The 13,268-nt window shown below is 47.7% G+C and overlaps 1 protein-coding gene across 1 annotated transcript in view; it reads left to right on the top strand.

Annotated features, from left to right (window-relative positions):
• Window positions 1-13,268, top strand: part of VIT (vitrin) — a 123,686-nt gene that overhangs the window by 86,948 nt on the left and 23,470 nt on the right. The window contains exons 9-11 of the mRNA XM_029232148.1: window positions 2,458-2,502; window positions 4,006-4,068; window positions 8,576-8,723. Of these exons, the coding sequence (XP_029087981.1) occupies window positions 2,458-2,502; window positions 4,006-4,068; window positions 8,576-8,723 (256 nt within the window). The remainder of the gene's footprint in view (window positions 1-2,457; window positions 2,503-4,005; window positions 4,069-8,575; window positions 8,724-13,268) is intronic.

The raw sequence follows: 13,268 nt of genomic DNA, 5'->3' as shown, positions 1-13,268 counted from the left end.
CCGGAAGGGAGGTGTGCAGAGTCCCCTGGCTCCAGAGGCTGCTGTCTCTCAGACGACCACCTCCTCCTAAAAACTGCACTGGGAGTCACCGGGGAGAAGCCGGGGGGCTAAAGGGTCACCTGTGCTTCTGCCCCATAAAATTTGAGAGCCCTAAGGGCCTCCCTTAGGGGGCTCCCGCTTGGGTCCCGGGCTGGTGACTTCCAGATGTGCAGGGAATAGAAGGAGCTGTAACCAGTGCAAAGGTCGTCACGGATCTTAAAACAGGAATGTTCTGGGCCCTCACGCTTCGTGTGCGTTACAGGTGTAGTTCCAGGCCTAGCTTTTCTGTGGCCTCACCCAGTACCCTGAGATGCTGAAGCGACCATGACGCCTCCCGTGTGATAAACAGGTGGTGATTACGTGCAGGTGGAGCCTGCCTGCCTGGGCTTAACATTCTGCTCTGCCACTCGCTGTGCCTCGGTTTCCTCACCCGTAAAGTGGGATCATAGCTGTACCTGACCCACAGGGTTATTGTGACTTAATGCTCAGAAGGAGCTTGGTCAGTGCATGTTCAAAATCAATACCTCTCTTAGACACTGACTGTATCTAGAAGATGACCGAGCCAGGATTATCACAGAAATAATTAGCTGTTTTTTTACGAGCACCTTTTACACTTTTCAGAGTGATTTTACACACATTTACCCTCATGTGAGGCAGGGCAGGAGAAGTCCTTATGAGCTCGGCTTTACGCAGGAGAAAACCGGAGATCAGAGAAGGTAGGCTAGCCCCCCAGACCCCCAGCTAGTGTTTTGGTAGACTCAGGACGGGTCTTCTGACTTGTTTTCCCCACACCACGCCCTCAGACCTCAACACCAGAACACAAATGTTCTCACAAATCTACTTCTCATTACTACCAAATCCCAAAACACCAAGTCTGAGCTGTTCAAATATTTTTTCAGCCTTTGGCTTTTGGATGAAAGCGATTTGGTTCAAACTTGTCCCAAACAAATGGAAGTGTCATGGAAGGAAGGACAGGCCTCCAGGACAGGAGTAAGAGGCTTGAAAATCCCTCATGTCAGAGAACTGTTTATCTCCTGCCAAAGTAATAGAGCCTCCAGCATTCTAATCTTTCCTCACATACAAGGGTGCTGAAAGCCTAGGGCAAAAACTGAGACATCACCAGCACCTTTTTTTAAGGAAAAGGGCAAAGCGCATATTTTTACCAGTAGGTGGCGATAGAGTAATGAGGTTAAAGAAGCTGAATGTTTAAACATATACGTCATAAATATTTTGAGTTTGGAGATCATCCCACCCAAACTGCTAATGTTACTCAAAAAGGAACTGAGGTTCATCGAGGGCATGTGACTTGCGCAAGGTCCTACACCTGGTTAACGGCTGAGCCAAATTAAACTCAGTTCTCACCATTAACCCAGAACCTGCAAGAACACAGACTATCTTTCAAAATAGCCTGGCATCTTTTAATCATGCAAAGGAAAATATCACTTCACTTGAGTGTGTTAATAATTGCAGTGTGCTGGAAAGCTGATGGCCTTTAAGAAATGAAACAGTCTGTTATGCTCTCAGCCTTGAGAGCTAAAGGCAAGGAGAGAGGGGAGGGAATGGGAGAGGGAGAGAAACAGCCATTAGGGCCTCTGAGCCCCTCCCAGCCATAATTCTCCAAAAGAGATCAGGGGGATTGGGTAAGAATCTCCCCTTCCCGACCACCGCTGCCACTTCCTCAGCACAGGTTCGTGGTGAAGGACGTTAAACAGATAGGATGCCAGGTGCCACTTTGCTCTATTCTGCTTGAGGCACACCATGAGAAGCAGAGCCTCAGGAAATGAGTGTACTGCCTGCTCCCTGAAGGGGCCAGATTTGTTCTGTGTGGTTCCAAGGAAAGAAACACAAACAGATGGGTAAGGCAAACGTACCCAGAATGATGCTGGGCATATTCTGGGTGCTTATTGAGTGTGACGGGTAGATGGGTGGATGGATGGACGGATGGATGGATAAAGATTTCATATTGATACAATGAAAAGTCTTCTCAAAGTCTCAATAGTCCAAGAAGAAATGCACTACTTTAGTTGCAAATGTAATGAGTTCCCTGTCTCTGGAGGGATCCAAGCACCAGCCAGCCACTCGCTTAGGTAGAGATGTTATTGAAGCAGGTTAGGAGGTTGGTTCAAATGGAATGAGCTTTTAGGTCCCCTTGAATTCCAGGATTCCTATTATTCCGTGATTCTTGGTGCATAGGGAAAGGAAGAAAAGAGTAAAGATGTTTTCGTCTTTGGCTTTAAGAGCTTTAAATGAGAAAATCCCACAGATTTCAGGTTGCTTCATCCCAAAGTCTGGTCTCCTGCTTCTTTACTGAACTTTCTGCCACAGTTAGAAAACATTATCATACTGGCAGTTCACTTGAGAGCTTCTGCCGGTTTCATCTAAGTAATGAGTTTGTTTCTTTTTAATTTTGAAAAGCAGGGGAACCTGAATTGTGGAAACCTGGATCGGTGCTTCTAGATGCAGGTAATTATGCAGCCCCTTCTCCTGGCCGTGACTAGATCAAGATTCATACAGCAGGTGGCACAGAGACTAAGCTCAGCTAGAGAAGGCTTTCCAACAGTGTCACCTCCGACATTAGGGTCTGCTGACCATGAGAAGGGCCCACCGAAGCTCCTACAGGGAGGCCTGGGTAAGGGACAAGACTGGATCACTAAGAGGGAAGGAAATGTGAAGACAAAAAAGCAGAAGGGAGTGAGTTCCAGGCCCCCAAAATGGGTTAAACCCTCACTCCGTCTGGGAGCACACTTTGACTTCCTTCTGTTTCTTCTTCCTTCTTTGCAAGTGGGATTCGGGTTTTCCCTTCACATGAATGAATGTTGTTCCCTGTTTACTGCGTTAAGCGTTTGAAACTCCAACAGCAAATGCAGCCTTCTGACTCTCGGTTCAAGGGCAGATTTTGCTGGTGGGTTGGGGTTGGGGGGAGATGGAGGAAAGGACTCTGGCCTCTGGGCATGTATTTCTTCCCCTCCCAGAGCTCCTGGATGAGAAATGCCATTCGTGAATTTTTTAAATGATGTGAGGAAGTGGGATGAGCAAGCTGACCTCTAATGGGAAGATGAACTCATGTGCTTTGCAAACTGGAAAAACTAACAAGCCAGGAGAAAGCTCACCCCAGCCAGGAGCGAGCAGAGCCCTTAGCACCTTCCTCCACTGCGGGAGACTCTCAGTGGGCGCTACCCAGCATCCCAGAAACGGGGAGACTCACTTCTGGTTGGTGCTGCAAGTTTCACTCTGCCCAAGAAACTCATTGGCCTTACCAAGCCTAAAAAGACTCGTATTTATTGTCTTTATTTCCTTATATGATATATTTGTGAACTTGGCTCCCAGGTAAACAGCTCTAAAGAAGACCCGTGAGGCTGAAATTCAACTCACATACACCCCCTCTCAAAGCCCTAAACCCTTTTGCATCTGTACTCTGGTCTCAGACTGCTGGAGGGGAAGGGAAGCATTATAGACCCTCTCATTTGAGTTGCTTGTATCTCATCTCTTCCCCTCCAGTCTACACCCAACCCCCATTAGACTGTCCTCGGTCTCACTCATCTTTGTTCATCAACTCAGTCACTGAATGTTGATTGAGGACCACAGGAAAGGTTCACGTGATGAGTGAGACACGCGCCCTGACCTCAAGATTTTCAGAATTTTACAGAGGGATAATTTACACTGGCAAAGTGCTTAATGCTTTCAGATAAGGAGACTATGGCTGTCTCCTAACGGGCAGTAGGGGACCAATCTCAAGTCTCCTGACTTCAAATGCCTGTAAGCACCCAGGGGAGTACTGTGTCTCTAGTAGGCTGTCGGTAAGCATTCATTCTTCTCTCTTAAGATGGGGGTGTTATGGAGAAGAGCACACTTAGTAAGCCAAGCCCCCTGAGCTGAGTGTGAATATCCATTTTGTCCCCATCCCTGGGGTGAGGCCAGATGCTTCCTGTTCTTGTAAGTCACCAAAAGTTTTACTGCTCTTTCCAGGATTTGCTCCAAAAAAAGAATTAAGCACACAGTCTTTGGAGCCAGTATCCCAGGGAGATCCAAGTAAGTTAATTGACAACTAGAAACCCATAGTGGCTTTGACATCTGATCTGCTCTCTCTCCCCTCTCCCCACTCACTCCCACCCTAACCCGCCTCTCTCCTACCCTGGATCTATTTATCTCCTCTCTTCTGTCACTTTGTTCTAAGGGGAAAGGGAAACTTTTGAAGGATTTACACTATCTATGTGCAAGAGGGGGAGAGGATCAGATGTTTAAAACATCGCTATGGCAACAGAGTGGGGTGGGGTGGGGAGACAAGGAGGATGAAAGGAGGAGACTCGCTTGCCAGTGAGGACAGTGGTCCAGCGGAGATGATGGTACACAGAGCTCAGAGAGGGAAGCATAAATGGAGAGAAATGGGCAAATTCAAGAGATAGAGAAGGAAGAATCTAGAGGGTTAGAGGTAGAAGCGCAAGAGAGGGAGCCGTTAAAGATGATTTGGACAACTAGGGCAAATGGTGCTGCCATGAGGACCACTGGGGACCGAGCACATTGGGGCAGGAGAGTGTTTACATCTATCATCTTCTGTAAGACGTTTGGTCTAGCAGAGAGTTAACTACCCAGATCTGACATTCTGAAAGGACAGCCCAGCCAGAAATTTAGAGTTGGAAAATGATGAGCCATAGTTCAAAGCCAAAGCTGTCAGAACAGAAAATGTGACCTAGGGAGACAGGATAGAGTAAAAAGAAACAGACGACTTAAACCTGAAGACCTTTAAGACTAACTCAGTGGAAGAGAAGCCACCTGAGGATACCAGAAAGAAGGGACCAGAGAAAAAGAGGAAAACCAGGAGGGAGCTGTGTGTTGCAAGCCAAGGAGAGCACCTGCAAATTCTCCCAGAAAGTTGCAACAAGTCAGCCACCAATGGGCTGTGAGTCTCAACTCACCTCTGGGTGAGAATCACCTGAAGACATTTTTTTTTAACATTTTTTTTGGCGTGGACCATTTTTAAAGTCTTTATTGAATTTGTTGCAATACTGTTACGGTTTTATGTTTTGGTTTTTTGGCCGCAAGGCATGTGGGATCTTAGCTTCCCGACCAGGGATCAAACCCTCAACCCCTGCATTGGAAAGCGAAGTCTTAACCACTGGACCACCAGGGAAGTCCCACCTGAAGACATTTTTAAAAATGAAAGATACCAATTCCTGCCTCATACCTACTGAATCAGTCTCTCCCTAGATCTTGCTACTCAAAGTGTGGTCTGAGCACCAACAGCATTGGCATCACCTGGGAGCTTGTTAGAAATGCAAAATCTCAGACTCCCACCCCCCCACCCCGGCCGGGTCTACTGAATCAAGCAATTCCTTTGCATGCTAACACTTGAGAAACACCACCTGGAGTGATTCCCAGGCATCTTTATTTATTGAAGCTGCATAAGCAACTCTGATACTTATCCAGGGTTAAGAAACACTGGCCTAATATACTGGCCAACAAAAAGCATTAATCTATAAACTTGTATCATGTTGAAGAAAACCAAAGCAATTAAGAAAATTGGTAGATTGATAACTGTAGACACTCTGTCTTACCTTTTCTTCCTCCTGCTGCAACCTCAGTGACCGTAATAAATTGCTCATGCTGGACATTTCATAACCCAGTACTGTCCTTTCGTATTGCTGTTGTCATCTTCACATCAGCATGTTTTCATGTCTGTATGAGAAAGCCACCAGGGTCTCAGTGAGCACATGCCCTGAGCAGGAGCCACTGTCATTAAAACATGAGTGAAGAGAACAGAGGAAACAGAGAAACACCTCACCTCCTTAAAACCTCCTTAAAACACAGTTCAAGATGTAAGAAATAAGGAGAGGGACTTCCCTGCTGGCACAATGGTTAAGAATCCGCCTACCAGTGCAGGGGACACGGGTTCGAGCCCTGGTCTGGGAAGATCCCACAGGCCGTGGAACAGCTAAGCCCGTGCGCCACAACTACCAAGCCCGTGTGCCACAACTACCGAAGCCCGTGTGCCTAGAGCCCGTGCTGCGCAACAAGGGAAGCCACCGCAATGAGAAGCCCACGCACCACAACAAAGAGTAGCCCCTGCTCGCCACAACAAGAGAAAGCCCACGCGCAGCAACGAAAACCCAACGCAGCCAAAAATAAATTAATTTTTTAAAAATAAGGAGAAAAAATGGTCTAGGAAGAACTAACATAGGTGCTACAAAACATGTACGCTTCTTCATTTAAAAAGAAAATCCCCTGTGGCCCTTACTGTAATTGTTATTTTTTTAAAAAAAGGTTTTCATTTAAAAAGGCATATTGAACTATAATCTGCTGACATCTGAAGGAAAACCTCTCCTCAGGGGTGCTTCTCAAACTTTAACGTGCATAGGAATCACCTGGGGATCTTGCTAAACTGAGATCTGATTTTATAGGTCAGGGTGGAGCCTGGGAGTCCGTCCACATTTCCAGCATAGGTGCCAGTGGGCGGCAAGCCCTAAAGAGCACCACTGCCACCTGCTGGCGGCAATTCACATCGCAAGCCCAGACATAGGAAAGAGAGGGTTGGCCCTGTGTGGGGAACCTGCCAAGCCATAGAGCAGTTCTGCTTCTCTTTTGCTTTAGCCCAGGCTTTAGTGGCATCTCTAAACTCCGCTCCTTGATTTTATTTGCTTCTTCCAATCTTCATCTCGAGGAGCATGCTTGAGCATAGACAGTTTGGGGTCAGCAAAGGACAGGGGAAGCCAGCTGAACAGGAAGAGACGGCAGGCCCTGACCATCCAGGCACACAGGGTCTAAAAGCTTGCGAGGTCCCTAGTGAGCCGAGGCACTGATTCCAGATGGAGCGAGTCAGCCAGGCCCAGAGAGGCCCCTGTCATCACCTACTTCTCCTCTGGTTTTGATTGCCATGCACCACAGCAACAGAATAAAGCAAGTTCTCAGAACTTTTTCCCTTAACCTGCCCACTCTGTAGCATCACTCTTTACTAAATATTTCTCATCAATTCTGCTTAAAACTGTATCAACTCATGTTCATTTCTTGCTTTCATTAAAAATATATATCCCTCCCTGCCACGGAGCTTCTCCTTTTGGGGAATGGGAGGACCCCAGTCCCATGGAAGCAACACAATGCAGAGAACAGAAGTCGAGAGCAGCCTCATGGGCGATTGTGTGGCAGCTTAGAGATCCAGGCTGGTCTGGACAGCTGCATCCTTCCCACACAGGGCAGAGCTGGCCCCCGTGTCCTCCTGGACACTCCAGTCCAGAAACTTCTAATTTTACTGTCTCTCTTTTTCACCCACGGAACTCTGCTTTGAAATATTTTTGTCTCCCAAATTGCAGTTGTTAAAAGAACTCATTCCTCATTTTTTCTTAATCAAGGGACTATATAGCTCTCAATAAGAAACTTCTGATCAGCATCGAATAATCAGTTTTATCATCCTGAGATGATATAATTTCAGTCGAGAGCAAAGAAGACACCAACTTGGACTTCCCTGGTGGCGCAGTGGTTAAGAATCCGCCTGCCAATGCAGGGGACACGGGTTCAAGCCCTGGTCTGGGAAGATCCCACATGCCTCGGAGCAACTAAGCCCTTGCGCCACAGCTACTGAGCCTGCGCTCTAGAGCCCGCGAGCCACAACTACTGAAGCCCGCGCGCCTAGAGCCCATGCTCTGCGACAAGAGAAGCCACCGCAATGAGAAGCCCGTGCACTGCAATGAAGAGCAGCCCCCGCTCGCCGCAACTAGAGAAAGCCCACGTGCAGCAACCGAAGACCCAACGCAGCCAAAAATAAATAAATAAAAAAGACACCGACCTCTACTTGCTTACGTGGCTTTCCATCAATTCCTTTCAGCGTTTGAAAGTTTGAACCAGCTTGCAGCCCCACCATCGCCCCGCCTTCATCCTAACCTTCATCTACTTGCAGAGGTCCCAAGATCCTAACCAGAGCGGTCCTAGTATTTATTACAACTAAAAGAAGGGGCAAAAATCTAAGGTAGCTACAAATAAGAACAGGCATCTGTCGATACAGGTGGATAATTTCTATGGTTGCCCCACCCAGGGAAGTGAAGGATAAGATAAGTATCCATTTCTCAATCTACACTTCCTGCCCTCCCCTCAGCACTGGCCCTGCAGATTCTTCCCACCTTTATAGAGAGCCAACACACAATTCTAAAAAGTTAGGATGAGAGTAAAAGACCATAAGCTCCAGGGACTCAGTCTGGGTGAATGCCTGCATCTGGGGGTCTGCACTTATATGGTCTGAACTAGGAGACCATTCTGAGGGCCTTCTTAGACTTGACTGGGAGGTCCCTGCTTCTGAAGTCTGTAACTGTGGCTGATACAGAGACTTCTACAACAGTCATGGAAATAAGTACCAGCCCAGTGTCCAGGACCTTGGTGCCTGGTGAAAATCAGTTATGGATATAAATAAATAAGTATACCTTGCATCTTGCTACTTATTTTTTTAACTTTCTTTTCATTGGCATCTCAGGGGGCTCTGGTGGAGGAAGCGGGGAGTGAGCATTGAATGCAATGAGAGAGGAGCAGAATAACAGAGTCCCTTTCCATTCCTTAGGCTGCAAAGTGGACTTGTCATTTTTAATTGATGGGAGCGCAAGCATTGGCAAACGTCGATTCCGAATCCAGAAGCAGTTCCTGGCCGACGTTGCCCAAGCTCTTGACATTGGCCCTGCTGGTCCACTGATGGGTGTTGTTCAGTATGGGTAAGTGCTGCTCTGAATTCAGAAATCAAGGGATGCCCCATGCTTAATTTTGTGCCAGAAAAAAATACCGACACATCCTAGAGCACAGCAGACTCATCCTCTTCCCTGATACAAATGTAAATGAAAGAAACCGAAGCAATCCAGATGCCGCTGAAGAAATCTGAGGCTTCCAGAAGGAGGGACAAGTTAATCCACACTTGAAAGTAAATGGCATTTGCACTCCTGACTGGTAGAGAGAACATGTTTGGGAATTAAGAGAGCCGAGTTCAAGTTTTTGCTCAGCCAATAACAAGCTGCATGGCCTTGGGCTAGGCCTTCACCTCTCTCACAGTCAGTTTCCTCATCAAGGTTGGCCCCCTTTCAACCCTATTAGAGTATTTGTTTGAGGGGCTCCTGTGCTCCACCTATAGGTGGGATGCCCAGAAAACATGGTGCTCTAGGTTCAACTTTCTCCGGACAACCTTAGGCCTCTACACTGGTACTGGGAAAGCTCACCCGGCAATGGGGAGGACTGGGGTGGGGGGGAAGGGATGGCCCCCAGCACTCGCCCAGGTGACTGTCCCCAGTTCACTTTACTATTCTACATAGGGTAGAAATTGAGGGCGCATACTATCATCCAGTCTCAACTTTTCTCTCATTGGGGATAATAAGTCAATCTTATTTCAGATGTAGTAGATTTCTCGCTAAAGCAGATATACAGATATCAACTGAAAACAGGCAATCAAAAGTGTAAACAAAGCACAAATCTCAAATAACAGGTGGGCTTTTGATCAAGAGCCATTAAGGGCAGGATAACTGTCTCACTTTCCACAAAGGATCTCGGGCACAACCCGCCCGTCCTTCTCCCAGATCTGCAGCTTAGCCTCGGCCTTGGACACTAACCTAGGCCTTGGTACCTTTTGCTCAGAAGCCACAGTCTGAAAAGTAAAAAACGCACACCTGACAACATCTGGGGCCGTCTCTGGTCCCTGCAAATGTTTCCCGGGGACATCCCAGAACAGCGTTTCAACCGAGGTTGTTATGTCACAGACACTAGAACATTTAGTTTTGAGATGTCCAAAGAAATAAAATGCTTTATTTTCATAAGCACCTATAATGTATTTTTAGAATTAAATTCCAATGACGTATTTAGCACTATCTTCTATTTCTGTGAAGGAAGATAGCTAAGTGGCACTTATATATAGTCAGAGCCCAATATATGAAAATAACCAATTGCTACACATGTTAATTCTCAGCGTCGGATGTGCTGGAGGATTTTAACGTGAAATAGGAAAATACGTGGTTTGGGTCATTGTTTTCTTGTTTTCAAGATGTCAACCTATTTTCATTCCTGTGTTACTTTTTAAAGTTAGCAGATGAATAGCAGCCTTCTCTGGGGAGGAAATGTGAGCGTTTTAGTGCCAGATGTTCCCGGTCAGTTTTACTGGGGGGTTCAGAGCTCGGTATGTCACCTTGCATTCAAAATAGCTGCTTTAGAAGCTGTGTGTGCCAAGGTTTATAGGCGAATATGAAAATCAGGTGGCAAATACGTCAAGGAAAAGAAGAACGGCAGGAGCGTTGTGTTGTGTGCTGATGGGAACATGGATTAAAGAACAAATGTAGCAGGGAAGGAAACAATTCAATAAAGACCCCTTCCCCTCAAAAAGACATTTTCTCTCACGTGTCCCTAATGTCATCACCATTTACAGGGAAGCGTTTACCTCCATGCTTTCCAATGTCACTTTCTAAAAATGCCTTCCCTATTCATCTTTTTTTCCATCTAGGGTCCTTATTCATTTAAAGCCCTTAAGGGAAATGTGTCTGTTTTCCTTTACTTTATGCTCATACAAACCGATCAGTCATCTTCACCCTCCTTCGGCCACGGGGTGGAGTGGAAAGCACAATGAACTGGTGACAGGACGTCTTGAATTCTAGCCTCAGCTCCGCTGTGTGACCCTAAGCAAGTCACCTAACCTCTCCATGTAAGAGCTGCCATCTCTACAGTACAGGCCGGTCGGACCAGATGATTTATTAGGGCTCTGCCAGCCCTGTTGTTCTGTAATTCAGCGACTGGCTCTGTACTCAGAAGACATCCAATCAATGAACGTTGGGTGAACATGCTGGGTGAGCATCCTCTCCCTTCCAGCCTCAGGTTCTGATTAGGTGGGTAAATGATCAGCAATGAAATGATGGCTGCACAGAGGTTACACATCCGTCAGGGGAATGTGGGGAACAAAATCAGCTGGAGAGAGGCATTAGGAAGGTGTGATGAGGCTGAAGGGGAAATCCACACACTCAGCTGAAGTTGCTTTCATTTCAGCCACCTGGGTGGCTCCCATCCAGCCTTTCTTCAGCAAATGGTCTTAGTGCGAGAGAGGGCAGGGGGTGGGGTAGGAAAGGGTATGGGGGCAGAGGTCGATGCAGACATGGGGCCAGTGTTTCTGGAAAAGGGCTTTCCAGTGCTTGGCTGGCTGGGAACTGATTCCTCTACTGGTACTTTGGGTTCTCACCGGATTCTAGTGCCCAGCTCACAACCACAGGGAATCAGCCCTGCTCTCTCAGAATCACAGAGCAATGGGGCCTTAGAAAGCTCCTGGTTCCACCTCCTCGTGTTACAATGAGGAGACAAGGCTCTACAAGAAATGACCACCTTGGCAAGAACGAGCACTCAAGGTGAGACTGGGGTTGGAAAGGAGCTGGCCAAGGTTGGAGGACTCTCGAGCTCAGAATTTCTCCTGCTCTCAGGCCTCTCCCCTCTGTCACCGCTGCCGTGGGTCCACATGGGAGACTCCCCCCAGAAGATTCCTTCCCTTGGTTTTCCTTAGAGCTGAGGCAGAACTTAGACTTTTAAATTTGGAATTTAGAAGACTCATACTATTAACAGGAAACAGAAGGCAAATAAGAAATAAAAAATACGAGAAGGATAAAAATGACCTGATGTACAAAATGCTCGTTCTGTATCCTGATCAGTAAGCATCCTACACAAAGATATTTTGGATGTGGGAAACAGAAAACCAACCCAGGCAGGCAGGTGAAGGGAGAGTGATGTCACAGGACTGGCAAGTCTTGGTCATTCCCTCCCTCGTCCTTTCCCTGCATCTCCTCGTCTCTCTGCTTGTCCAGTCCGTTCTCTCCTCAGTGGACAGCGTCATCCCCTGCCAGGCTCGTGGTTTCTGCTCCTCTGTAACTTCCCCCTTGCCCTGGCTGGGCTCCTAATTCTGGTCCGGACCAGGGGGAGCCCCTCAGCCCCCGTGGTGCCAGCATGCTCCCTCTACCACATCCCCCCACCCGCACCTGCAGAGGCTCGGAGCCCAGGCCCGCATTAACCTTTCAGCAACCACAGCGTTCCTTCCACAGTCATCACGCACCTCCAGTAAGAGACGCAGCGTATGACACAGACGCAGAGAGGTTGAGTGACTTCCCTAAGAACACACAGCTAAATGCATGACCACTGGGGAGAGGAGAGATGTTAAATCCTGGGTTAATCCCTAAAATGTCAAACCAAATTGACTTCAAGATTTTGCTCCTCTGCCAAGAAAGCTCCTGATAATGGAGGCTTTCCACCAGACTGAGGACAGAGACACGGCTGAAGACAAAGCCAAGGCTCAAGCCCCCATCTTGCACACATGTTCTAATTTACAGTTAAACAGCCAACATGCTCGTGATTGCGCTTACGACCAACAGGAACATTAAGAGGCCAGACGAAAGCATGGCCAGAGCAAGTCGCTGGTAGGTGAAGTCTAGCAAACAGAATAAGGAAGAGAAGCCGCTCACGTTTTAGCTGCCACCTGGATCCACAGGGGCTAAATGCCCGCTGGACCTTCCATAGGATTTTGTTTTTATCCCTGATTTCAGTATAAATGGAACAGAATTGCACAGGTTCTTTTGAACTTTGTAATCAGCCCCAGGATACCAACATCAGAAAACAGCTGTAGGGTAAAGCCACCTATCCGTTTCTCTTCATTTCAGAGTGAAATCCGGTTCTCTGACAGGCACCCCGTGTTTCGGCTCTGAGGTGGGCTGCATCCCTTACTTTTTCACTTCACAGCCCACCCAACTCAGCCCTGACGGAGCACCCTCAGCTGAGCCTCCCTTCCTGCCCCCCAAAGTGGGAAGGATGCCCAAGGGCTCCCATGGATCAGCTGAGCCACTGAGTGTGGGGCAAGTAGAGTAGGGAGAAGAAACGAGGTGTCGGGTCTGGTGTGATGGGCAGAATAATGGCCGCAAAGCTGCCCACGTCTGGAACCCCCGGATGTGTTACCTCCCAGAGCAGGAGGGGCTTTGTGGATGTGGTTAAAGTCAAGGACCCTGAGATGGGGAGATGGTCCTGGATTACCCAGTGTCCCAGCTTAAACAGCTGAGTCCTTAAAAGCAGAGAACCTTTCCCAGCTATTATCAGTTGGAGGGAGATGTGACTATGGAAGATTAGTCGGAAAGATGCGACAGCTTTCTTTGAAGCTGGAGGAAAGGGGCCCTGACCAAGAAATGCAGGCTGAAAAAGGCAAGGCAATGACACTCTCTCTCTGTCTCTCTCTCTCTCTGTCTCTCTCTCTCTCTGTCTCTCTC

This window comes from Monodon monoceros, unplaced genomic scaffold, assembly GCF_005190385.1.
Source record: "Monodon monoceros isolate NGI ecotype Baffin Bay Population unplaced genomic scaffold, NGI_Narwhal_1 Super_Scaffold_19, whole genome shotgun sequence".
Taxonomy (NCBI): Eukaryota; Metazoa; Chordata; class Mammalia; order Artiodactyla; family Monodontidae; genus Monodon; species Monodon monoceros.
The sequence above is the reverse complement of the archived record's forward strand: the minus strand, read 5'-3'. Positions and strand labels throughout refer to the sequence as shown.